Source organism: Cupressus sempervirens, chromosome 3, assembly GCF_028749045.1.
Source record: "Cupressus sempervirens isolate cs-2001-9-10 chromosome 3, ASM2874904v1, whole genome shotgun sequence".
Lineage (NCBI taxonomy): Eukaryota > Viridiplantae > Streptophyta > Pinopsida > Cupressales > Cupressaceae > Cupressus > Cupressus sempervirens.
The window spans coordinates 1,055,838,765-1,055,866,299 of record NC_143120.1 but is presented as its reverse complement, the minus strand read 5'-3'; the positions used below and the strand labels follow the sequence as shown (position 1 = coordinate 1,055,866,299).

At 37.7% G+C, this 27,535-nt stretch overlaps 2 protein-coding genes across 5 annotated transcripts in view; one reads left to right on the top strand and one right to left on the bottom strand.

The window, feature by feature from the left end:
* Positions 1 to 27,535, top strand: part of LOC149570371 (hypersensitive-induced response protein 1-like) — a 147,763-nt gene that overhangs the window by 35,213 nt on the left and 85,015 nt on the right. The window lies entirely within an intron of this gene.
* On the bottom strand, positions 2,356 to 3,853 carry LOC149570373 (uncharacterized). The gene is made up of 2 exons (XM_089823440.1): positions 2,877 to 3,853; positions 2,356 to 2,772 (listed from the first exon to the last, which is right to left on the bottom strand). Exons 1-2 carry the CDS (start codon positions 3,168 to 3,170, stop codon positions 2,356 to 2,358), a joined length of 711 nt encoding a protein of 236 aa, XP_089679566.1. The 5' UTR covers positions 3,171 to 3,853.

Here is a 27,535-nt window from a genome sequence, read left to right as displayed (position 1 = left end):
CTACCATAGATAATCAACATGTAAACATAATGCAAAAATGTGAACAAGGGGATGTCATGCCTGCTACAAATCACGAAGGTGTCATTGCTCATCCAGTTTATTTAAATTATATAATCTTTCTCTTAGGCTTTCCATATTTCCTAGCTTATTTTCAATGGCAATTCTCAAATTTGGTACCATGAATTCTGTCGGCTGCCACTCCTTGCTGTCAACAATTGTATTTTTGACTGTAGAACCTTCATTCCGTACTGCTGAAGTTTTTATTAAGCCCTTTCTCTTTGTTTCTTGTGCAAACCGTACAATGTGTTTTCCTTGCCGCTAGTACCTTTATACTAAACCCGTGGTGCAGTGTAACCTTTTTTTTTCACGTGGTCCGTTCACCATGTACCGTACGGTGGAATCTTTCCTTTTTCTAGGTTTGTACGATATGTTCTTCCTCTTATATTGGCCATACGGTATGTTCTTTCCTTTAGCTTCAGCCGTAACCGCCTTTCCTTCTTTCACTTCTCTATATTCCTTCGGACATTCATTTTCCTCTCTTTTATTACCTTCATCGACCCCTAACATATTACAGCTCGGAAAGAGCTCGCAGTGCTCCATCTGCCAATGGAGTAGGCTGTTCACCGAGTCTAGGTCATCATCATTAGATGCTCCTTTCAGTCTCAATACTCCCTCTTCATCAGGTTCCAATCTCTTCTTCCTTTTGTTGTCCCCTTCACCTTCACCCTTGGAATCCGACGATGCTGCTTCCTCACCTATCATCTATGTGTGTAAGTCGATTACAAATCTTTGGCCTCTGCATTCCATGGATAGGGTATTTCGTTTCCAAATCATGTTTCACTTTCGCTTGCACCAACCAGCCCCGTCCAAGGATAGCGTTGTACCCTTTTTTTTTTAATAGAATGACCACAAAATCTAATAGAAATGGTTGGGTTTCGATGGTTATCGGTTGCGCCATCAAGGTTCCCAACGGCTTGATTCCATGTTGATCCATAGTGAATAGCTGAAATGTAGGTAGCCACAACGTAGGTTGTCCCAACTTTTTCCATATATCCTCTGGTAACACATTTACGCCTGACCATCCGTCCACAATTATGTCCATAAGTACGGTTCCCAGGATACCCATCTCTACCATTGCCAGATGTCTTCTTGTCGTGAGTGCCAATCAAAGTAACATGAATCGGAATCATATCGGAATCGGCACGGCTGAATCGAATCGTGAATCGGGGGTGAATCACCGGTGAATCGGCAAATTTGAAAAAATCCTTTAAATGTAAAGATTTTAACAATTTAAGACTTATTTCATGCACCCTTTATTGAATATAACTTAAAAACACTATAACATCATCAAATAGAATCTAACATACATAAACATGAAACATAAAATCCATCACATACGTAACTATGTTATCATTATGTACTAAAATATAAATTGTATGCTAGCTGAAGTAAATAAAAATCAAATGATCATAATGATTCAAATTATAGAATCAGTAAGATGAAATCATGAAGATCTATAAGACATCAAATCATAAATGTATGTATAAATCTAAGATGAAGATCCATGCAAGTTTGAAACATATGTCTATCAGTGATTCAGTATCACTATCAATATCTATACAGTGTAAACAAAATATAAAAACAAGGCTCTAGCTCAAGCCTCATCATCCTCATCATCATCCTCTAGCTCTGCTACAGCTTCAACCTTAGCCTCTGAGTATCCAGTTTGCCTATGAGAAAGGCGTGTAAGGTAGGTCCTAGAGGACTGTCGAGCCATGTCCCCTACATGGGCAATGGGCTCACGAATAATGTCACTAGGGCCTGCGTCTGTGCGTGTGCGTCTACCAATGCCTGAACGTGCTCTAGCTGCCTCCTCTACCCTGGCCACAGCCTCAGCCTCTACATCCACCTGGTCAACCCACGCGCGGTCTTCCTTAGTGAAGATTGGGTCCACGGTCTCTGTGATCCACTTTGATTTTGGATCAATCTCCTCCAGAATGATCGGAGAGGAGTCAGCGCCCAAAATCTGTCTGATCCTAAGACGAAGGTTGTAATGAACAAAGACAAGATCATTCAACCTCTGCACTGTCAACCTGTTTCTCCTCTTCGAGTGGATGTGCTCGAACATGGACCAACTGCGCTCACATCCAGAAGCGCTGCTTGGCTGACTCAAAATGCGGATGGTAATTTTTTGAAGGTTTGGGGTTGTGGCCCCAAACATTTGCCACTATCTATCTGAAATAAGGAAAAAACAAAAACAATTAGTCTCATTTACAAATTACAACTCTAAAATTAATGCATTATATAATCAACTTTAAATTTAGAATCTAGATTCATGAACATTGAATATATTATTTAATTTTTACCTGGCTGTAGTGTTGTTTGAGCATTTATGACCATCCTGCCAAAGAAAAGTGACCCCTCCTTATTGTTGAACTGGTCTAGCTCAACAATTGCAGCAACGCTATTTTCATCGCTACTCAATCTCTGAATCATTGTGTATAAGCCAGTGAGAACCTCCGCATCCGCCTTGAACTCTGGATGGAAACGAAATGCCGGATTCAGATAGTACGTTGTTGCGTGGATGGGTCGATGGAGCTGATTCTGCCATCTCCTATCGATGACGTCCCAAATAGGGCCATACCTCTCCTGCACTCCTGCATATTGGGCTCTGATGACCTCCTTGGCCCTATCCATGCCCTCATAAATGTAGCCCATAGAGGGCTTCTCCCCATCAGCAGTTCGTAGCAAAGCTACAAGGGGCTCAGTGACCTACATATAAAGTAAAACGAAAAATTTGAGTCAAAATTTAAATATAAAATAATATAACTTAAAGTAAAAGCAAAATACTAAATATTAAATTGCAATAAATTTACCTTAAGGATTTCTCTAGTGGGTTTCCAAAAACCATCCTCCTCAAATATGCAATCCGCCACATCTAACCCTACAGTGGTCGTAGCATAGGAAGAGCAAATCCACTCCTGCCCAACAAACATGCTCCTCAATCCATCCCTTGATGTCAACAAGGATTGCAAGGTGATGAAATTTGAGGCAAACCTCGTGATACCTGGGTGAGCTAACTCCTTGCCTTTTGTGTACTTCCTCATTGTGCTAAGGACAAATGCATGATTATAAATGAATTTGCATATTTTTTTGCCGTTTCCACACATGACTTGACAAACTCAAGTTTGCCAATTTCCTCCAACATGAGGTCAATGCAATGTGCCGCACAAGGGGACCAAAATATGCTGGGGTGCCTCTCCATCAAAAGTTTACCTACAACAATTTTAAGTCAATTAGAAACTCAAATTTCAAAATTCAAATAAATTTATTTTCAAAACTTGAAAAGTTAAAAGTTTACCTATTGCAACATAATTTGCTGCATTATCCGTCACCCGTTGGATCACATTTTGTTCCCCCACCTCTGCCATAACTTCCTCAATAGCCTCAGATAAATATGTGGCATTTTTCACATGTGCGGAAGCATCAATGGATTTTATGAACATGGTATATCCTACAAGTAACAAAACAACGAATTATAATATTAAATGGATCATTAACGAATTAGCATTCAACAAATCAAAATTTACAATTATGTATGTAGGAAAGTAGAATGATCAATCACCTCCATAGGATACAAGAAAATTGAGGAGTGTTCTATTCCTCCTATCGGTCTAACCATCAGTCATGATGGTGCAACCCTTTGCAATCCATTCCTTTCGGTTCTCCTCGAGGTCAACCCTCATGTCCTCTACCATCTCATCCAGGAGGTATCCGCTCAACTCAGCCTCATTTGGGGCTTTAAACCCCGGACCACAAATAGCAACCACATCTATCATATTCTGCCAATAAGGAGCCCTGTCACAAATAAAAGTTTAGATGTCAAAGACTCATATTATAAAACAAGTAGATATAATTAAAGTTTTACTTTTACTTTTAATTTTAACTTTAAAGAAAACAAAGAAAAATGAATCAATTACCTGGCTGCAATAAATGGAATGTTGCAAAAGTACCAAAATTTGCATATCTCCTTTCTGGCAGCATCGTGAATCTCCTTGTTCAAACCCATGCCCTCAAGCGTGGGTTGGGAACCAGGAGTAGTGCGGGGCACAAAGTAACTATCCATTTTGTTTTTCCGCACTCTAGGCTGCAATAGGTTGGTGTGGGACTCTGTCTCAGTATGTGAACGACTAGCACTAGCACTAGCACGAGCAGAAGAACTAGGATAAAAAGGAGGCCTAGAAGAACTCTCTCCAACACAACCTACGGATGCGGAAGCTGATGCAGATGCAGATGTGGATGTGGCTGCGGATGCGGAAACATGGGAGCCAATACCCCTTAACCCTTCAACTTGCATTCTCCTATTTGCTTTGTCTTTTTCAATTTTTTCTAATGCCATTAAGCAAGTGCGTTTTGCCTTAGGAGTTTGGTGAGTGCAAACTGTAACATCGTGTCCAGGTATAGCAGCAATGTGGAATTTCAATCTATAAATACCCCCGCAAGTTATTTTTTCTTTACAAAACATGCATTTTGTTTGATATTTGGTTCTTCCAAGAAACTCTTCATTATATTTCCAACATTCATCTTTTTTACCCATTGGAATTTGCAAAAAATGAGAGCAAAGGCTGCTGCAATAATTTTTTTAATGTAAAATATCAAAGTTTGAAGCTAATAAAAATTAGAAAGCAACAAACCCTAGCTTGCAACTTAGTAAAAATAAAGAACATTCAAGATTTACACTAAAATTTTTGAAAACTATAGAAATTTAACAAAAAACGCATAATACACTAAAAATTTAACAAAAATTGCATAATACACTAACATGCAAGAAAAAAAAAGCACTTATTTCTTGCAAATGAGTTGAGGAGTGTTGATATTGGCTCCTTAATGCTCACAAAGCAATTGATGGGCTCCCCAAATGGCCTGCTGATCTCTTTGGTGCTCTTCCTTCTTGCCGGTTGGAAACCTATGGCTTTTCTTTTCTCTTCTTCTCTCTCACTTTTCCTCTCTTCTACTCATGCTTAACAAATAGAAGGCCCTTTAGGGTTATAGCAAAGAGAATAGGTCAAAAACAAAGTGAAAAAAATAAGCGATTTTAAAAAAAATTTCAACTTCCCTTTTTACATGCCGCGGGCAATTCATACCCGATTTTTAAAGGCAATTTTGACGATTTTTACATGAATCACCTGAATCGGCGATTCATGGCCCAGAAATCGGCGATACTGATACATGATGCAAAAAAAATCGCACAGCATGAATCTGGTCACAGAATCGCCGATTCAGGCAATTTTTGGGCGATTCTCATTACTATGGTGCCAATAGCATTGGGTCTACTGCATTTGTTCCACTACTATCCTTTCCTATTTCTTCCGTTGCTTTCAGAAGTGGTGTTTTATTCAGAATTGCTATCCATAACTGAGGCATTGTAAGAAGGTTCTTTAATTTTATAGGAACTTCTATTTGCATTACTTGCCTTATCATGTTTTGCTCAGCTAGGTTTTTCTTTGAGGTGTCGGTTGTGTCTTTTGCTTGCAACTTTCCCATTTCCATCTGTTTTTCCAACTCCGTTTGTGCTTGCTGCAACCTCTTCTTTTTTCTTCCTCTGCATCAGGGTACTTTGCCTTCTTTGCTCGCTCATGCGTAATGGCTAGTGTTTCCTCATCACATGTTTCGATGCTTAACTAGTTCACCCCCTGCTTCGGGTATTTCGAATCCTTGTGGTCTCCTGGACCACACCATCTGCATAACAGTTGCGGCGTCTCCTTCGTGGTACAATCTCTAGTAAAGTGTCCACAGAGGTTGGACGCATGGCATTGTATCATCGGCCGTCCACTCGAGTCGTACTGTATTCGACTTCGGCCTCTGTTGTTATTATTGTTATTATTATTATCGCCCCTTCCATGCCGATTATTGTTGCGGTATCCTCTTGAGGTTGCATCGTTACTATTTGTGCTCATTCCTGCTCCGATAGATAGTTCATGTGTCAGTAGTACTTGCTGATGTCTTTTTGTCTTCATATTGAACAGGCATTCCTTTATGGAATGTCCCGTAATCTAGTAGATATCGAAAAATTGTTTTTTCAGGCAGCAGCACAATTCCTCCTTCACCGAGTCAGCATTTTTTTTCAGATTTTTAAATTCCTTCACCATTCGTAGCATATCCTTCTACAACGCTCGAACTTTCTTACTTGATTCTTCATCGCTGCTACTACTTTCGGACGATGAATCGTTTGAGTCTGACGATTTGTGCTTTTTTCCTTGCTTATTTTTTGTTCACTCTCTAGATCCCTCGCCTGATTATATGCATCTGCGTACAATGCTGGAGGTACAATCTTCATTTTCTTTTTCAGAGCTGGCTGTAGCCCTTTAACAAACCATCGTTTCTTTAATCTATCAATCGGTGGGCTCTCCATCTTCTCCACCAACTCTTTCAGCCTTCTTGTGTATACATGGATCCTTTCATTCTTTTCTTGTTTTGTACTGTATATTTCTGCTACAATTTCGTTATCGTCCCTTCGCAGTTAGAACTTTGCTATGAACTCCTTTCTAATGTCTGCCCATGTAGTTAATTTCTGAGGATTGTCATTCGCAAACCAATCAATTGCTACACCTTGTAGGGTCACTAGAAATTGTCGGACCCAATCATTGTCGTTCGTTACACCATTTGCTATCCAGATTGTTTCACATGTCTTGAGTGTCTAATCGGATCTACCATCCCATCACCATTAAACTTCGACAATTTCTCCTTGGTCCTGTCGTTACTACTTTCTTCTGAAGTGGTGGTGCTTGCTATGCACCCACGTTGTTCTGCGTACCCACGTTGTTATGAGTACCCGTGCTGTTCAGAGCACCTGCGTTGTTCTACACAACTGCGCTACTTCGGACAATCGCCCTACTTCCAACAACCGCATTACCTGGTGAGAAAAGATCTTCCTTAAGCGAAGTTGTTCGATTCTTTGCCTGCATTTGTTTGTTGGGTGTATTGAGAACGAAGAGTTCTCTCCATGCTCGTGCTCCTTTGGCACTTCGAGCTGTGCGAGTTACTTCCCTTCCGTTCGGATTCTCTACCCTCAGTGTATACAAGTTAAGGAACTCCTCCCTTGTCTCTTCCACCAAATTCAATCCTTGTCGAGTCTCTTTTAGCAATTCCTTGGCACTCCTCGGTCTGCTAGGTGAATGCACTCCCTCTGTCTGTGCTTCACCCCCTCGGTGTCCGTCGGTAATTTGTTGAAGCTTCTATCTGCACTCCTCTTATTGTGCTGAAATTAAAACTTCCTGTGTTGTGCGTATTTCATCTTTATATTTTATCTTATTCCTATCCTTGTTAAGCAGATTCAGCATTAATCTTCATAACACTTCCTTCGTTCCAGGTTCGACTAGCAACGACCTAAATGTTTACCGTATAGGGTAAAAGGATACTTATCGCATGTAGTATAGCAAGATATAACACAGAATAGATACTTTATTCATATATGCAATATGCACTCCAATGCTTACAATATGATTATGATGATTACAGTGATGATCCAAAGTCCCTTCTGGACGGTGTACATATACTTTCCTGAAGGGGTGACTCAACCATCACGTGCCCTTTTAGATACAATTCTACCTATCAGCTACAATATAGAATTTACCGACAACAATCGTCACCTTTCATTACATATCATATGTGAAATAGTAACCACCATGAACCTAGTCAAAGGGTGGTACAAAGGTTTTCACCTCAATTCTCTCTATTAGAGAAGAATGCATTTCAAGGAATTTCACTTAGAACTTCTTCTCATAGAGAAGATATCATTCACAAAGGATTGCATCTGAAAATTTCTCCCTTTGAACATCGATCCTGGGAAGTCAGGTCCTCTAGTTACTTCCTCAAAAATTCTCTTCACCCAAGGATGCTTGTCGAACTCACTCTGAATCAATTGTCTGAATTTTTGATGATAATTCATCACTTCCTCATGATATACATAGGAGTAGGCCCATCATATCATGCAGTCACATGTATTTCTAGACACCCTCTTGAGTATCAATCTTCTAAGCCCCTGTGTTGCCTTCGAAGAATGTCACACTCCCTCTTAAAGTAGAAGAATCTCATAATCTCAATCAGTAAAGATACTTGCTTCAAGACCCTGCACAATATTTGGTAGCATGTGTAAAGTACCAACTTTCTTTTCCTGTAAGAACATCCTCAAACATAAAAGAAAAGATCAAGGCAAATAACCCTTATAGTGTGTATAGAATTACAAATAAGAGAGAATAAGAGAGACTACAATGAGTAGATAAATGTAAAAGATAAGAATACTACTTATCTGCACATGAAGATTTTGAAATTGTCTTTTAAGATTATTTGAGAATGGAACATCTCCCCTCTAAATAAGGTTCAAGTGGAAATGAAATATTGACTATTAGTCCCCCCCACAATGTAAAATTTCCACTCATTCTTATATTGTTGAACAATTTTGTATCAAATATGACAGATCCTTTCTAAGTTCCAACTTGCTCTTTTCATCCATTGAAACTCCAAACATTCATTAAGCTTAATAGTAGAAGCGAACACAAACTTGTTCACAACACGCCAATATCTTGATTGAGTATGATTGTGCCACTTGAATGACTCTACAACTCATACGTCAAGTTTCATTTCTCAAAGAGAGACTCATCGATAGTTTAATTAAAGTCACAACTTTCTTATGATGTACACAAGGGTAGGCCCCTTTACATAGTTGCATGAATTTCAGTCCTCTTGACTATTACAATTTATCGATCACTGAAGTTTCCATCACAACATTGGTTTACTCCCTTTGAATCAATATGATTGATATCATTGATGGTTTGACAAAACCATAACCTCTATCTACTCCCTCTGACGGATGTGTCAAAATCCCTTTGAATATAAATCTTCTACGCTTCTAAAATAAACTTCCCTTTAACAAAGTGTTAAGACTCTTTGAATCTGATATTAATCCTCCTTTTCCTACAAGAACATTCTCGGAGGAAAAGATCAAGGCAAATGCTCGTATAGAAAAACAAGTAAGCAAGATATTACAAAGATTAGATAAATAAAATACTCAAGGCTAATAAATTCTCATTTGTACATCAATAATTCTTTTATTTGATATTTCGTTCTATTAGACATTAATCTAAGAATGATCCCAATTATTTCAATATAAAAATATCTAATTTAAGTATATACATTAACCATATATACATATATCCCATTTTCTATAGATATACTTTAATCGATTTTTTTTTAACATATTATTTTTTTCCTATGGAATCTAATATTTCCTAGTTGTAACTTAGGATGCATGTATTGTCCATATACTCTTATAAATTTCATGATTGATGTCGTTATTCATAATGACGAGCTTTATTTATATACATTTTTCATATAAATAATTGATTATCACAAATATTCTTATTTTATTTCAATAAATAAAATCATTTATATTTGTATTCAAGTTGATAATAAAATATCATTAAATGAATATCGAAGATAAACATAATATAACATTACCTTAAAATAATACCAAACAATAATCCATAACTTTGAATAATATACACATTCTAATCCATATTATTCCTATATCACTATTATATACATATTTAATAATCTATTAAATATTTACTTCACCTTATTTGATTATCCCATAATATAGTTATCACAAAATTACTAATATAATTCTTACTTAACTATATTATACATAACATTTTCCATTTCTTAAAATATACCTTGCTAGTCAAAATTAACGAATAAGGAAAGTACGTACCTCTCTTACCTAAACCTTAATGGCAGCATGTGATTGCTGACGTGACCCTGCACTATCATATCTAATGATCGTGAGTCAAAGGGTGCAGTAAATGTCTTATTTCTAGTCACCGCTCACCGCTTGATGTGCAGGGAATATGTGAATCTCTGGTTCGTCGGATCTCCTATCCCCTTTCGATGCATTTTGGCTTCCATGCCACTATTAGATGTATTATTAGCTGTTAGGTATTCTAATTCTCCTCCCCGTATCACAATACTATTTCGCCTTGTTGTACTCAGGTATGGGTTTATACGTTCCTTTAAATATCCTTTAACAATGTCTATCATTATTATCATACTTTGTTCCTCTAATAATCATAATTCATATATTCTTATGATTTATTAATGCTTCTCTCAGCAATTCAGAGTGTGGGCCATTTATAAAGTGTCTAGTTGTACAAATTGAATTTAAATTGCTATTTTTATCATTCTTCCTTATCCAAACATTCTTGATCGCAATTTCGCTTATTGTAATGTACTCCCTACTATTCACAATTTGATATTACAGTTGAAAATATGGGTTTGATCTCTTTTATATTCGATAAATATGCTCTTTCCATGTAATCTGCAGCAGGTGATGGTCAATGTATTCAAATGAATATGACGTGCTTGCTTACTTTTACAAACCAGGTCGTGATTGTCCTTTCTCCATTAGGGGTAGTTATATCCACGTAGCATAGTTTATGACATGGTAGTTTCATAATTCTTTATCACTATTGATGGTAATGTAGGGTTCTCTCTTGTTGCATAGGCATTATCTTTCTTCCATGTATTTTATGGGAGGGCCCAATGATGGTTCGATGATCCTTGTTAACAATCAAGGAAATTTTATTTTATAGAAACACTGAATCCTCTAAATGATATTAATCACATGTCCTTGCAGCAGTATCGACTCACTACCAAGCTGTAGTCTTTGTAAAGCTATATAATTTGAATCTCCACATCTCTTTTTGCTTATTGCGATGACTGACGTAAACTTCTGTTGTGCAGATTGTGTGTCATATATAAATGATCCTGTAGTCATCATTGTTTGTGATTTGATTGTATAGGTTGCTGACTGGAACTGACTATATTGTTTCCATGTTTCTTCCATATTGTTCCATACTCCTATGAGGAGTCAGATCTCCCTATTTGATGCCAGTTCTTGATTCCTTCATGAATTGCCCCTAATCGTCCCTCCATCTAAGCCTAATATAGAAACTATCGTGTTTGTTCTTTTGCTTAATCCTTATTTTACATTTACAGTTCGACTTTGATACCATGTTAAGTAACTTGGATCTTTACTGCAAATGTACTAACATGGCCATTGTAATTGATGATTTCCAAATGCAGATTCGGATCTCATATAAATATGAGAGGAGACATGTCTCTTCAAGGGACATGTCCCTATAGTTGATCATTATTAGTTAATAATTAACTATATGTATAACTCACCTTTAAGCATATATATATATAATATTAATATATTAACCATATACGAACATATTATATTATTATTATATAATATATAATGCATAATATATATATATATATATATATATATATATATATATAGATATATATATATATATATATATATATATATATATATATATATATATATATATCTTAAAGATAATTTACCATCAACAAGCTATCTCATGATAAAATCAATCTGACAGAAGTTACAACCTTAACAACAAAGTCATGTCCTGTATAGACATTACTCTATGTGGCCAAAGGCTACGTAGGGTCATGTCCCTATATGATCACCGTCGGTGTATAAGAAAACACAATTAGTTTGCTTCTCAATCAACAATCATGTGGTGGTAAAACACTTACATTCAAGAACTCCATAACATAATAGTCTCTTCTGATTATAAGAGCCCGATTAGTTAAGTCATTTATAAATAAATAGACACACACACAGACATACACATATATATATTCTTATCAATAATATGAGACATAAAACAATGTTCATATAAATCATGAATACAAATACTCAATGTAATGAGTATATCACTTCAACTGATGCTATACTTCAACATAGTTTTATCGACAAACATCATCCCCCCAAAAGAAAAGTTGTCTCCCTGGCAATAGTGCCAAATAGTTACTGTACAGGGTAAACGAATAGTTATTGCATTAAGAGACTAGAATGTAACATAGAACAAGATAGTACTTTATTCATATAAGTTGAGTATAAAATCATGAGTACAGTGATGCTTCATAATTCCATTCGGACGATGTACATATATCTCCCGAAGGGGTGACTCAACTGTCACGCAACCTTTCAGACACTAACTAATCCTGTTGGCTGTAGTATAGTTTTACCAACAACAGCTTTTGGCCCATATTTGCACTTTTTTTGAAGACTTTTTAGGGGCTCAAAAAGTGCCTTGAAAGTTGAATTCAACCAAGGGGTTGTTGCTTGCATTAACGATGCAATTGGATGGAAAAGGCATAAGTATGAGCTTGAGGCTTATTTGTAAGGGTTCTTAGTTTTTTGTAAGAGAGCTATTGTTGTAATTTCTTCTTGAATTGTTCATAGTTTGCATACAGATTGCTTTGTAACAATTATGGGAATGCTGTTGTCTCACTCTTTGGAACTTTGAATGGAAGAGTTGTTTGAAGACCTTTTTTGAGCTTCATCTTGTTGTATGAAAGGTACTCATTTTGTTGTCATTATTGTGATTCATCTTAAGTCCTAAGTGAGAATCCTTCAGTTTTTTAGCATTTGCAAAATGAGTAATTTGTTATCAGAATTGTGTCATATTTGAACTATTTCAGGAAGGTTTCATTGTGTTAAGAATATCAATCTCATTTCATTGTTGGTGCATCACCTTAGTCTGAAGTTTTAATTATGTTAGCCTTCTATCTCTTTCCCTCCCAAGTTTTAAGTTATGTTTGAAGAGAAAATAGGTGAAAGTATCTCATAAGAACTGGCCTAGAACCTGGAGATTTACTCCAATTTTGGTTAACCCACAAACTTAGGAGTATTTCCATGTGTCTCAAAGTGACTGAGTTTCATAACTCAATTTAGGGTGCAAATTTTAGAGATAACAATAACATTTGTGTTAAATAATATAAATTGAGAGCTCTCATGAGAGTTAAAGTCAAACAAATATCAAAAACATTAATACTATGGGACAGTCAGGGGACGTGTTTCCTAGTTTTCGGACATCCCCATTTCTGTTAGTTCTAGTTAACATTGATAATTAATAAAAGTTGCCTTTTAATGAATTATTTTTCACAACTAAAAGTAATCATTTAATTAATTCAATGATTTTGAAAAAGGGGGCATTACTCTGCAGCTAGTCCCATGGAAACAATGATCTAGTATGAAAAAGGAGATGCATGATGAGTCAAATCAAAAAATGTCTAAAAAAGAAACGTGCACCATCTTGGGAACAAAAACTGCACAATGAATTATATATGTCAGACTATGTTACAGTAGTTGGCTGCACCAGTCAAGAAGTAAATTGCAGGTTGTCATCTATCATAACAGACAACTGAATTTTTTACTCATAAAACTATAACGTGTGTCTTGAAACTCAATGCTAGAGTGGATGTTGAAAATGGATTGTTAATACTGGATACTGCACTGTTCCACTGTAAAAAACACTGTGAACTGTTGGAAACAATCTAAAACATTCACACCAAACTAAAAGCTTTATGCTAAACTGCAAATTTCAAACACACGTGAAAATCAGCAATTTCAATCAGCGTTGTAGCAATTTAAGATGAGTTTAATTCTCAATCTATTTTAAACAAATCAGTGTAACTGTGAATCTTGGGTGGAAGTTGGAACCACTTCTAATGTATACAACGGTTTCATCCTTGAATCCAAATATGGGATCGAAGAGAGTTTTATCCCTCTGGATCACTCACACCAAGGGTTTTCTTCCTCCAAATCTACCACACCAAGGGTTTTCATCCTTGAATGCTTTAAACTCTACACTGGAAGGCATTGAAAAGGCAAAAATGGATGATGCTTTGGTTTGAGCCTTGACCTCTCTTTTAGGGGCACTTTAGTTTAGTTTTACGTATTTTGATTTTTCCCTCCAAGTATTTTAAAAAACACTTTTAAATTACATCCCAAGGCCACAATTTGAACTACATTTGGAATTAAGTGTAAAACACATTTCTTAAGTATTACATAGGACTTAAAATTATATATTGCAGTTGCCCATTTGAAAATAAAATGATTGGGCCCAATTTAAAATATCATCAATTCTTTTAGTTTTGAAAAGGGGATAGAAGAGTCTTTCCTCATAATTGCTTTCTTTAAAGCAATTTTAAATTTGGATGCTCAAATATCACCGTGCTCATATGATGAATTATGTCAGAATGTTTGTAGAATGAAACAACTTCTACCAAGAAGTATTGTAAGATCTATACAATCCTCGATGCTCAAATATCAATGTGCAAACATTAGTAACTATTCCATAATGCTTATAAAGTCTAAATTCTATACTTGTAAAGAAGACAACTCATGCTGAAAAGCACTATGAGATCCATGCAATCCTTGATGCTCAAGTATCAATGTGTAAACATTGTGAACCATGCTATAATGCCCATAAGTCTATATCTACACTGTTAAGTAGGCAACTTTTGCGAAAAAAGCATTATGGAGTCTACTATCTCCATCATCAATAAAGTGGTAAGCAATCTCCATTATCAATAAATTGGTAAGCAATCCATATAACTTAATCACTTCTTCAAAAAACAATTTGTCCAGATGCAAAGAAATAACAATCAAGCATTCATGATTGGTAAGTGCGATGTCCCCAATATTATTAAATAATAATTTTTTGTTATGTGGCCGACAATCAATGTATTTATCTCTCGGTCCCACTCTTTATTTTATTTTATTTTTTGTATAGCCTTTCAGCATGTTGGTGCTTTGTAATCCTTCAGGAAGCTTCCTTGAAGCCCTTTATAAGGCTAGTTTGTAGGTTGTTGGATGCATGTGATTTGGATTATTTCTTGTATTGCGAATTCCTGTTAAAGTTCAAGTGTTGTTTGCCATTTCAGAAGTGCAATATCTTTCCTATTTGGCTCCTGCAGTTTCGATGGGATTCAACACTCATCCTATTCCAGGCAGTCCGTTCTCTGTATTACTTGCTTAGATTTGGCAAATCGGAGCACCATTTTGTTTTTGAATATAATATTTTTGTGTCCTTGGCATTTTGGTGTCTATCTTTGTTTGGCGGATATTATGTGTATTTGGCATTAAGTTATTATCTTAATTCTCATTTGGTTGACAATGTCGAAGGCACATAACTTCATCCTTCGTCATTAGCGATTCATTTCCTCCCCCATCGTACGACTTGCTAGCTGCACGACTTGAAGCTATCCATCATACACCCTCACCATTATCTACTGTACACCCTCACTTCTTTGTCATGTACACTTCTATCCCCACACCACTCCCACACTTCACAGTACACCCAAGCCAGCATACAAACACACTATCTCCTATCGTATATCATCCCTGCCATACCCGTACAGTACTCCACTCCCTCCATACACAACCATCTTCCCACCATTCTCTCCATACCTGATTCCCTCCTACACGCAACCTTCCATATAGACTCTACACCATACGCTTCCCACATTTAGGCTTCTGTAGGAACTCTAAACTGTACGGTTCCCATATTCAACCCTTGTTTGTAGGGACCATATTGCCCATTCGACAACAACTCTTTCTCCTACCATCAAGAACACTACAGTGGTATCAGAGCCGGTGATCTTGCCAGCTTGTCGAAAACATTAGATGCCGCCAAGATTTGATCAGAAGGAAGGATGGGTGAATCAAGAACTGAGATGATGCAACTTCTAAGGGAGCTAACAAGAGGACAACAATTGAGTGAAACTTTGCCAAATGGACAACAACAACTTAGTGAGACTTTGACTTTTGGCAAAAGGAAGGACAAATGGAGGACACAATGGGAGCAACGATAACTTTGTCAATGAGAGGCTTCACATAGAGTGCTCCCACACACAACCAATGATGCTAACATTTCCGCAACGGTTAGAACAACACGGGGAACAAGATCCTACCTTCTTTGAGATGAAAGATCAATTCCAACAAGACTGCTTTGATGTTGAATTTTGAGTAGAATTATCCTTCAAGGATTATGTGGATTTGCAAATGAGATATCCTGGGTGACAGGGCAATTACAATGATGACATTAAAAAAAAGATTGGCAAGGTAAACTTATCATGCTTTGATGGATCTCGGCATACATCAACACGAGCATGGTGCAGATGCTGATACATACTTCCAGCTCAACCTCGTGCTTGAAGAAAAGGGAATCAAGTTTGCAACACTTCACCTGGAAGGAACCACTCATGAATGGTGGCATCATGGTATGGTCACCCTAAGTCATGATCGAGTCACTTCATATGCAATCTTCACGGAGAGATTTATTCATCGCTTTGACAGAAAGGATCCGGAGTTCAACTTCAAGGAGTTGGCACAACTAAAACAAAATGGATTGGTGGAGAGCTACATCACATAATTTCAGAGGCTATCAATACTAGTGACAGATATTTCAGAGAGAAGACTTGTTGTCTTATTCATGGATGGATTAACTGAGCCCTTAAAGTGTTGGGTGAAGGGTTTTAACCCCAACACACTTGTGGAAGCAATCAAGAAGGCGCAGGACATGACAACATCCACTTCCTCTTCCAAATGTTTTTCACATGCCAAGTCACCCATCCCTCTGAAGGAGAATGACAACAAGCCCCCTCCAAAGAAGCAGTCAATGGACAAAGCCATAAGACAAGATTTGAGGAGGAAGCTCTATTTTAATTGTAAGGAGTCATGGGAACTAGGGCACAATGCTTAGGCAAGGGGAAGGTCCACTACATTGAGGTGGTGTCAAACAATGAATAGGATGAGGAGCCAGAAACCAAAGAATATGATCAACAAGCTTCCAAAGAGGTTAACATGAATCGTGCAAAGAGGATTGTTGTGCTGGTACAATGAAGAGGCTCCATCGCTCTTGCTGGCACTCTGAGTTGTACTATTTTTAGGGTACAAGCCACTCTCCAAGGAGAATGGATCATAGTCATGCTTAATAGTGGGGCCACACTTAGTTTCATTAATTCATCACTTGCAAAACGAAGAGGTTTGGCTAAAGAGGCACATGTAGGATTCCAAGTCAAGGTAGTAGGAGGACACCTCCTCCTGTGTACCCATCTAGTCCCACAATTGAGCATTACCATGGGAAACCATACAGTGACAAATGAATTCTTTGTAGTTGGTTTGGATGACATAGAAGTCTTACAGGGTATCCAGAGGATGGAAACTCTGGATGAGTACACACAAAGTTTCAAACGGATGTAGTTTTTATTTGAAGTTGATGGAAAGAAGGTGGTCTTGAGGGAATGTCAAATGGAGGGCCGAAGGAAATCTCGACACAACAGATGGAAACCATTTTTCGACATGATGACATTGTCTGAGCAGCATATTGTTTGATCTCTACAAAATCAATGAAGGGGAAATAGACTAACTACCAAGATGATGAGCTTCAGGCAGTGTTGGATAAGCACAGTACAATCTTCATTGACATCCCTCTTGGCATTCCTACACACAAGGGCTTTGAGCACACGATTGAGTTGGATGAAGGAGCCAAACTCGTCATCACTACACCCTAAAGCCATCCTAAAAGGTAAGGTTTAAAGATGAGATAGAAAAGACGATCCAAAAACTCTTAGAGAAAGGATGGATCAGGCCCAGTTCTAACCCCTTTGCATCGCCAATAGTGTTGGTTAAGAAGGATGGAACCAAAGTAACGAGAATAGGAATCAGATCAGAATCGGAAAGGCCAAATCGAATCGTGAATCGGTCATGAATTGGAATTTAATCGGCCACGAATAGACAAATTTAAAAAGCTTTTGAAATTTAAAGATTTTAACAATTGAAAACTTATTTAATACACCCTTTATTGAATATAACTTAAACACACTATAACATCATCAAATAGAAGTTTACATAAACATGGAACATAAATGATAAATTCATCACATACGTAACTATGTTACATGTAAAATGTAAATTGTAGGCTGTAGGTGAAGTACATAGAAATCATAAGATCATAATGATTCAAATCATAGAATGTATGTAAGATGAAGATCCATGAAACATATGTATGTAAGAATCTAAGATAAAAATCCATAAGACATAAAATCATAAATGTATGTAAGAATCTAAGATGAAGATCCTCTCTTCTACTCATGCTAAATAATTAGAAGGTCCTTTAGGGTTAAAAAAAAAGAGGAAAGGCAAAAAAATATTGAAAAAACATGTGTTTTTATTAAAAAATGTCTTCACTTTTTTTTTGCCTGTGCCGATTCATGGCAAAAAATCGGTTGAACCGATTTAGGACTCCAAAAAAATCGTCATGCCTGAATCAAATCACCAAACTGGCGATTCTAGCAATTTTCAGGCGATTCTCGGAACTATGGATGGAACCCTTTGAATGTGTGTGGATTACTGTGTATTGAATAAGAAAACTATAAAAACAAGTATCCCATTCCCAAGATTGACGAATTGTTGGATGAGTTACACGATGGAGTCTATATTTCCAAAATAGATCTCCTTTTTGGTTACTAATTAGATTCACATGAGGGAGAATGATGTGGAGAAAACTGCCTTCCGTTGTCATTACTGTCATTTTGAGTTCTTGGTCATTGCTGTTTGGTTTAACCAATGCTCCAACCACTTTCTAGTCATGCATGAACCACATCTTCAACAAACAATTGCAAAAGTTCCTAATGGTGTTTTTTGATGACATATTTATAGTAAGACATGGGAGGAACATTTGAGGCATTTGGATGAAGTGCTTGAGATCATGGAGTCTAAGTCATTGTTTGCCAAGAGATCCAAATGTGAATTTGGAATGACAGAGATATTGTATCCAGGGCACATAATCAATGCTTGAGGGGTTCAGGTACACCAAGAAACGGTTCAAGTTATCTTGGATTAGTTGCCACCAATGACTCAGATCAGTGCAGATTCCCCTAATTGTACAATTATTACAGAAGGCTCGTGAAAGGATTCTCTCAGCTTAGTGCACTACTAACAGACCTGACAAAAAGGGGATCTTTCCATTGGGATGAGAAGGCCCACCACATTTTTGACAAGTTGAAGGAAGTCATGAGTTCATGTTTGGTGTTGGCACTACCAAACTTCAATGGACCCTTCATCTTGGAATGTGATGCATTAGGAGAAGATATTGGGGCAATGTTGATGCAAGATCATCACCCTGTTGCATTTGAGAGTAGGAAGCTATCATGAGCAGAGTGATTGTACTCCATCTATGGCAAAGAGGTACTCGCCATCATAGACGCACTTACAGAGTTTCAATAGTATCTCATTGGAGCAAAATTTGTCGTATGGACAAATCACAACAACTTGAGATATATCTTAGGGAAGAGAGATTTAAATGAACGACAACAGAAGTGGGTGAGAAAATCCAAGCATTTGAGTTTGACATTGAGTATGTAAAGGGAAAACATAATGTAGTGGCTGATGCTCTGTTATGAAGGCTTGCAATATGTTCTCTTTGTCTCAGATTCCAGCGGATTGGAAGGAAAACTTATTAATTGAAAGAACACATTTGCTTGCTAGTTGATGGATGGTCAAGTACAAGACGATAGGTATAAGGTAGTAGAGGACATCATCTACTATAAGGGTTGGATCTATCTGGTGCTCAAGTCCAAAATGAAGGAGAGAATTCTGAAGGAGATGCACGATTCACCTTTGGCTGGACACCTATACATAAAGACCTATAGGCAGATCCGAGAATGGTTTGCATGGAAGGGCCTCAAGAGTGATATCTTGCAGTATGTATGGGAATGTTCGACTTTCCAACAAAACAAATATGAGCACACCCTACTAGCACGACTTCTTCAACCATAGCCAATCCTTCATTAGAAGTGGGAAAGCACCTCAATGGATTTCATCATTGGGCTATCCAAAGTATAGGGGAAGGATTGCATTTTTGTCGTGGTTGACCGTTTGATCAAGTATGCCCATTTGTTTGCCATCTCCATCAGATACTAGGCATCTCAAGTGGAGTTGTTCTTTGGTGAGGTTTTCCACTTACATGGTCTTCCATGAAATATAGTGAATGACAAAGATAGCCATTTTATTAGCACTTTTTAGATGGAGTTATTTAGGCTGGTAGAGATAGAGTTGTCATCAAGTACGAGCTACCATCCACAGTTAGATGGATAGACAGAGATTGTGAACAAATAGTTGGAGGGATATGTAAGGAACTATTTTTCAGCACAATAGAAGGCATGGGTTCATTGGTTACATTTGGGTGAGCACTGTTACAACACTATTTTGATAGGCATGCCACCCTTCAAAGCATTGTATGGTTATGAACCTTCATTGTTCATGGATCTGGCATTGGACGACAATAGTGTATCAAGGGCTAAAGACTAGCTGCAGGAAAGTTTAGATATCATGAAATCTCTGAAGAAAATTTATAGAGGGCTCAAAACCAATAGAAGATGTATGCTAACTGACACCGGGTAGAGAGAAGTTTTGAGGTTGGTGATCCGGTATACCTTTTGCTTCAACCATACAGACAATCTTTCTTGAAGTCGTTCATATTTAATTTTAACATGTTAAAAATTCAGTTTTAAACAATGATCAAGTGAAAGTAAAGTACACATTTTTATTGCAATCATCTCATGTTCTAACTGCTAAATCATATTTCATTCAGAGCGAAAGAATAGAGAAAAAATGTCTTTTGTATTATTCATTATAATATACAATTGATATTCACAAAGCTGAAATGAAATGAATGCTGAAAGTAAATACCTCTCACACAATTGACCATGAGAGTGGCCCCTAGAACTATTGATACATATTCGTACTCTATGAAAATGCATAACATTAAGAAAAGAGCATAAAGTAAAGGAGGGTCATAAGGAACCAGCGATTGCCTCTAATGACTAGTTAAGTTGTGCTACTCTGGTCCTGCTGGTTTGTTGTCGTGGTCTACAATTCGTCCTAGTTTCTGAAATCTGTATGCACAAGAGAAGTTGTTAGCTCCAGTGGATCTAAGCAATGGTGGAACACCTCACCTCATAAAAATTTTATGCTATTATCATATCATGCACTTTTAGAATAGAAATATCTACCAATAGAAAGAGAAGCAATCACAATCACCAAATGTTTTATTACTAACATGTTTGCTTCCTATGTAGCATCCTATCTCTAATATGTACGCGGATATAATTGTAGGCTCCCACAAGGGTTATTGAGCCTGACGTCCCTATAAGAGATAGGATAAATGGAGCTGATTAGAATACTACAACAAAGTATAAAAGGGACATATTCATTTATGAAACCTTTTACTTTCATAACATATATGCTACAATAAGCTTGGTACCAGAGAAATAAAACATTAAAGGGACAAGTTATTTCAACTTGAAAAATTTTGTTTTAGATTGAGAAAGTGAAGAGGTAACAAAAGCTACAGGATGAAAGATGTATAACAAAACAGTGACAAGAAGATAAGTACAACAATAACAACCAGAGCATCAAGAATAGAAAAGGCGATGCTTACACATTGCATTAGCACATTTAGTGCATAATAACAATAGTGAGAATAGTAAGGAATCTACAGAAAGGTATTTGAGTGCAATGTCAAAGTGTTGATCAAAATTAAAGAGGAGCTTTCTTACTAAATGGGTAAATGCAAAAATAGAAATTTCTCAAACAACATATGATTTCAAACATGTACAATGAAAGATGTTTCACGATAAGCTTTTGTTGTCTTCCCTCCTAATTGACAAATTTTCAGTTATGGCTTCTTATATGACAAGGAACAAATTATGGAGCATTCAGAGAAGGATTTTTTTGGGTATAGCCATGTTGCTGGTCTTTATTTAGAAGAAAGAAAAGTGATCACATTATGAAAAGGATTCATATCAGAAAACAAGCAAAAGATATCAGGCAAAAGGCATCATAAGTAGAAAGCAAAAGTATGCAGCAACATCTGTGAAATGGTAAGGGTTTCTCAAGAATAACACTAGATCTTTGCCTTTCCAAGATTCAGGAAAGTTACTTTAAATCATATGAGAACAAGAGCAAATAGAAAGGTTCAGCTGGAGTTGAGTTTTTAGAAATTTCACTTCCTGTTACTTGTTTTAGCTTGATAACAAAAGCATGAAAGTCCCGTATATTAAAACTGGAAATTTGCAAGAAAATAATATCTAGATTGATGAAGGGGAAAAGGATTCAGTTCAGGTTATTTGGCAACGTAAACCTCTTACATATATCCTCATAGCTTGAAGGAGAGGGAACATGTAATGTCCCGGATTTAGCAGGTCTCTGGAGTATGGTTTTGTCAGCTCATCATTGTGACCCTCATGGGCTGACTTTTGGATTTGGGGGTCTTTGCTGAGATATTACTATTTTTGGACTTACTATTTTTAGTAAGTCACTCTTGGTTAGTTACTATTTTGGGTGAGCAGTTCAGGATGGGTGATCGCCTGGCTTGAATTTTTGATTTTTCAATGAAATTTTGATGAAGTCATATTTATTTGGAGGAATTTTGGTTTTAATGAATATTTATGTTCACTTAATTATCCATATGATTTATAATATAAAGTGTCAAGACTTTATATTATAAAAGTTTCTTTTAAGTGAGAGGCATATGGGTGAAGCTAAATGACTCAAAATTGGATTATAAATATGGTTTTTTGGAGAATGGCATAGTTACACCGCCCTAGGAGACGGGGGGACGGGGGGACAAGTTTCCGAGACGGGGGGACAGAGGGACCTTGATTTGGGGACGGCGAGGGGACGGCGGGGGGACGGCGGCGGGGGACGGGGGGGTGGCGAAGGGAGCAGGGGTGTATGTACTATACATATGATACTTAAAATGCTAGTTATGAAAAGATGTACTACAATTATACAATATAAGATACATAGATGTAAAAAAATTGAACATTGCACTGAAGTTTTCAACTAGAACGTCATGATTCATGATCAAATAAGTTATAACAAACAAACAATGAACATTGAACATTGAACATCAGAAAATATTTGAAATAATAAATATTAGTCTATATATCAGTCTTCAGATCAATAGTATGAGTATCTAGATTCCACTATCTAATAGTAATCAATGATCATATGAGTCATGACTCCTGACATAAAGATGATTACAATTAAGTATCATGTACCATGAACCATGATATCAAAATAAGTATATAATGCAAACAAAAACTACAAGTCTCCAAGAGTCCATCCAAATCAAAATGCCAAATCAATGATCAATGATCATCCCCTGGAGGTTGAAACTCATCACCACTGGAACTATCAGTCTCTCCAAGATCAAGAGCTGAAAAGGGAACACCAACTAGCCCTGTGGTTGGATCTAAAGCATCCTCCTCATCAATCTGCGATGGCTCCTCAGGCTCTACATCCCATTGTGATGCTGGGCTTTCCTTGTACACACTTGTGGTGCGGTCATTGATACGCAACACACTGTGTACAGCCACTAGCTTCTCTGCTCTTTGAGAGGTAAGTCTATTCCTCTTAAGAGAGTGGATGAAGCTATATGTAGACCAATTCCTCTCAGAAGCTGAGAAACTAGAAACCTGAGATGAAAAATAATTGGCTAATGTAAGACTCAGGAATTAGATGTTGAACAATGATCATTGAACAATAAACAATGAAAAGTTAAAAGTTGAGGAAATAAGTACCTGGGACAGCAAACGAATAGCTAGTGTGGTGGTTGTAGATTTCGGTCCATAAGCTGACCACCACAAAATGGGATCCTCTTGTGCCATAGTCTTCATATCCACCTTTGCCGCTTGTTTGTAACCCCTAAGAGTAGCAAATTTGGTCCACTCAATGCGAACCTTAGCTGCTGTCTCAGGGTCATACATCCTGTCTATGCACTTGAAGAACCCTTCCTTCACTTGAAAAAATTTAAAAAGTACAAATTATTAGCAAATAGAAGAATCAAGATACTAGTAATGTGAATGATTTTAATTCATAAAATGATAAGAATCTAAGTCTTAAAGTGTTATATAATAATAATAATATAAATCACCTCATCATCGTGAAGTGGTGTAACTCTACCAGGCCTAGTCATGTACCACCTCGGATTCAATGCATATGCAGCCATGTGTAAGGGTGTGTTAAGTTTGTCCCATCTACGCTGAATAATAGGCCGAATGTGATCATTGTAGAAGGCTAATGTGGGGTCCTTCTCTCGCACAACTACCCTCATCTGCCCAAGCATAGAATCAATGCACTCATACACCTCTCCAAGTGTGGGTGCATCCCCATCTCCATACCTGATCACCTCAAAGACTGGCCTAATAATAGAAACAATGTATTTTGCATCGCTCCAAAATACATCACTCTTAACTATATCCTTCACCCTTATCCCCTGCTCTGACCTGGAACCATCCCACCTATTCCATTCATTTGTCATAACCATTAGTTGCAGTGGCTCCTGCAAATCAAGCATTCTCTCCAAGAGAATGAAATAGGATGCATATCGTGTCTCAACTGGCTTCAAGAACTCCTTGTTGGCGAAGCTCCTAAATAGTGCATGTGAGGTGTGGTGGTTGCAGATATACATCTGCACATCTCTAGCATCACTCACCACTCCCTTTATCCAACTAATCTTCCCCATGTCCTTTAGAGCATTGTTCATAGCAGAGTAACGAGAATCGCGCTGAAATCGCGTGAATCGCCGATTCAGCGATCAGATTCATGCACCCCGATTTTTTTGGAGTCGGAAATCGTGATCGGCGATTTCATCGGGTGAATCGCCTGAATCGCATGTATCGGCGATTCACTCAAAAAATCGCCTGAATCGCCATTAGAAATCGCCAAAAATCGGCTGGCAACAGCATGCATGTTTAGTTGGAAATAATAAAAAAATCACTTATGTTTTTTGCTTTCTTTTTTACCTTTCCTCTTTGTTATAACCCTAAAGGGCCTTCTAATTGTTAAGCATGACTAGAAGAGAGGAGAAGAGAAAAGAAGAACCATAGGTTATTAAAAAAAAAAAAAAAAAAAAAAAAAAAAAACGACGACAAATAAAAAATGTTTAGAATGCATAACGGATGATGCCCAAGGGAAGGGAAAGACATAATCAGGTAGTAAAACATCAGCGGTTCCCAGAAAGAGTGTGTGATCAGAAGAAAATCACAAAAACACTGTGTTCCATATAGTTTTGTGTGGGTTTTAGAGTGCAAATTTGGTTTTGGCGACGGGGGCGCTGCCCCTCGACCCCGCCCTGTATTGCGACAGGGAGCGCGCCCGGGGCGCTGCCCCAGGACCCCGCGAGGGCGCTGCCCCTCGACCCCGCTGGGGGCGTTGCCCCCTAGACCCCCAGTCGCTGCGGTTATCAGTCGTGAGAAGTCTCACCAGTTGATGAGACCTGAAGCTATTGCAGGCATGGAGTGTCTGTGGTGGAGAGAACAATAGAGCAAGCCTTTCGAGAGGGGTGATATGCTTTGAAGCACTTGGAGTAGGTGTTGGATGTGAAGCTGTCTTATAAAAACTCTTTACCCCATGTGGTAAACACAAACTTCCATGTTTATATATGTTAAGTTTCAACTTCTATTTGATGATGTTATAGTGTGTTTAAGTTATATTCAATAAAGGGTGCATGAAATAAGTCTTAAATTGTTAAAATCTCTACATTTAAAGGGTTTTTTTAAATTTGTCGATTCATCGCCGATTCACCGGCGATTCACCCCCGATTCACGATTCGATTCGGCCGTGCCGATTCCGATACGATTCCGATTCTCGTTACTTTGGTTCATAGCATGCACACAAAAAGGAGTCCACCAAATATGCCGATATGTGGCCTCAATAAGCCTCCCTGCAGCTCTGCACACATGAGCTGCATCTGTCACTACTTGGACCACATTTTGTGGCCCAATCTCCTCAATGGCTTCCCGAAGAATCTGAAACTGAAAATCAGCATCTTTTCGATGCCCCGAACAATCAACCGCCCTAAGAAAGAATGGGCCCTCTGTACATGTGACTATGACATTGATGAGTGGACGGTGTTTAATGTCCGTCCACCCATCCATGACAACGCTACACCCCGATTCCTCCCAAACAGCCCTCATGGTCTCCATGGACTCACCAATCTTGGCATACTCATCATCCAAGATTTTAGTCCTCAATTTGTGCTCACCTGGTGGCACATATGATGGTAATCCCGCCTTCGCTACTTTCTGAAATACCTCCTTAAAATAAGGAGACCGAGCAATGTGAAGTGGAACGCCATTGGCAAATAACATTCTCCCAATGTATGCATCTAACTTCTCTCTCGTCTGGGCTGCAAACAATTATGCTATAGGGTTGTTGTCACTAGACTGTGCCCTGCGTTTCCCCTTGCTCGTCTCAGCTGCTGCTACACCTATAGAGCTATAAGTAGAGGAAGGTACGGAGGCTGCCCCTGGCAATGAAGTAGATGAAGCTCTATGCTGTGGTCTAGAAGAAGACATGCGTCGGTGTTGTTGCCCCTGTATTTGTTGCTCATGCACTTCCTGTATAGTCTGAATCTGTTGCCTACCAGCCAAAGTAGTAGGCACTGGAAGGCCCAAGTCCTTTGGAACTCCCCAAAGCTTGTTGAATTCAATTCTAATCTTCAAGTTTGTGGATTCACCCAAAAACTTACATGGTTGGACACCTTTACCTGTCCAAAAGAGGAAATGTGCATTCACTCTAGTGATGCTACCATACCAATCTTCACCACAAATATTGCATCTCCACTTTCTTGTGCCACCTGTTCCTTGTCCGCTTGTTATTCTAGTGGCAAATTGTTTTAAAGGAGATTTTGGATCAAACTTACCCCTAGCCCACTGTGCCAAAGCTGGGGAGGGGCAATCAGTAGATGGAGTACCAGATAGTATAAAACCAGTACCCATGGAAGTGGAACTAGTTTGGGCCCCTTGCTGATTTGGCCCAACCGAAATCACAATGTCACTCTCATGGTCACCCCTCTCAACAGTGTTATCATCATCCTCAACCCCAACCTCAGGCTCAGGCTCATATTCTGATTCACTGCCACTATTTGAATGAAATTCCATCTCATCATCACTATGAGTATTCATTGTGACACTGCATTTCACAAAATGAAAAAACAAAAATTAATAAAGCTAAATTATTGAAATTTATAATTTATAAATGATAATCATAACTGACGACTTCCACTCTCTTAGAACTATATTGGAAAAAATTTATTAAAAAAAAAAAAAAAAAAAAAAAAAAAAAGAAGAGAGTATAAAATGAAAATTGACTTCCAACGGTTCCGTAGGATTTGGGCTTTTCTGAGCCGATTTCAGTATGTAAGAATTAACAAAAAAAGTTAAAATTTTTTAACTTTTTTTGTTAATTCTTACATACTGAAATCGGCTCAGAAAAGCCCAAATCCTACGGAACCGTTGGAAGTCAATTTTCATTTTATACTTTTATTTTTTTTTTTTTTCTTTTTTTAAAATTTTTTTTTCCCTTTTCTGGTCTTCTAATATAGTTCGAACAGAGTGGAAGTCATCAGTTTAAACAATTGGAAATAGATATTTCAAAGAGTTCAATGACAACAGAGGTCGTCTAAACAAACAAAAACATTCATAAACATGCATTTCAAAATCATACAAATTCGTTAGAAAGTTAGAAACCCTACCTTTTGCTTTAAAAACTTCAACAAGATTCGGTGAACCAGAACCTAGA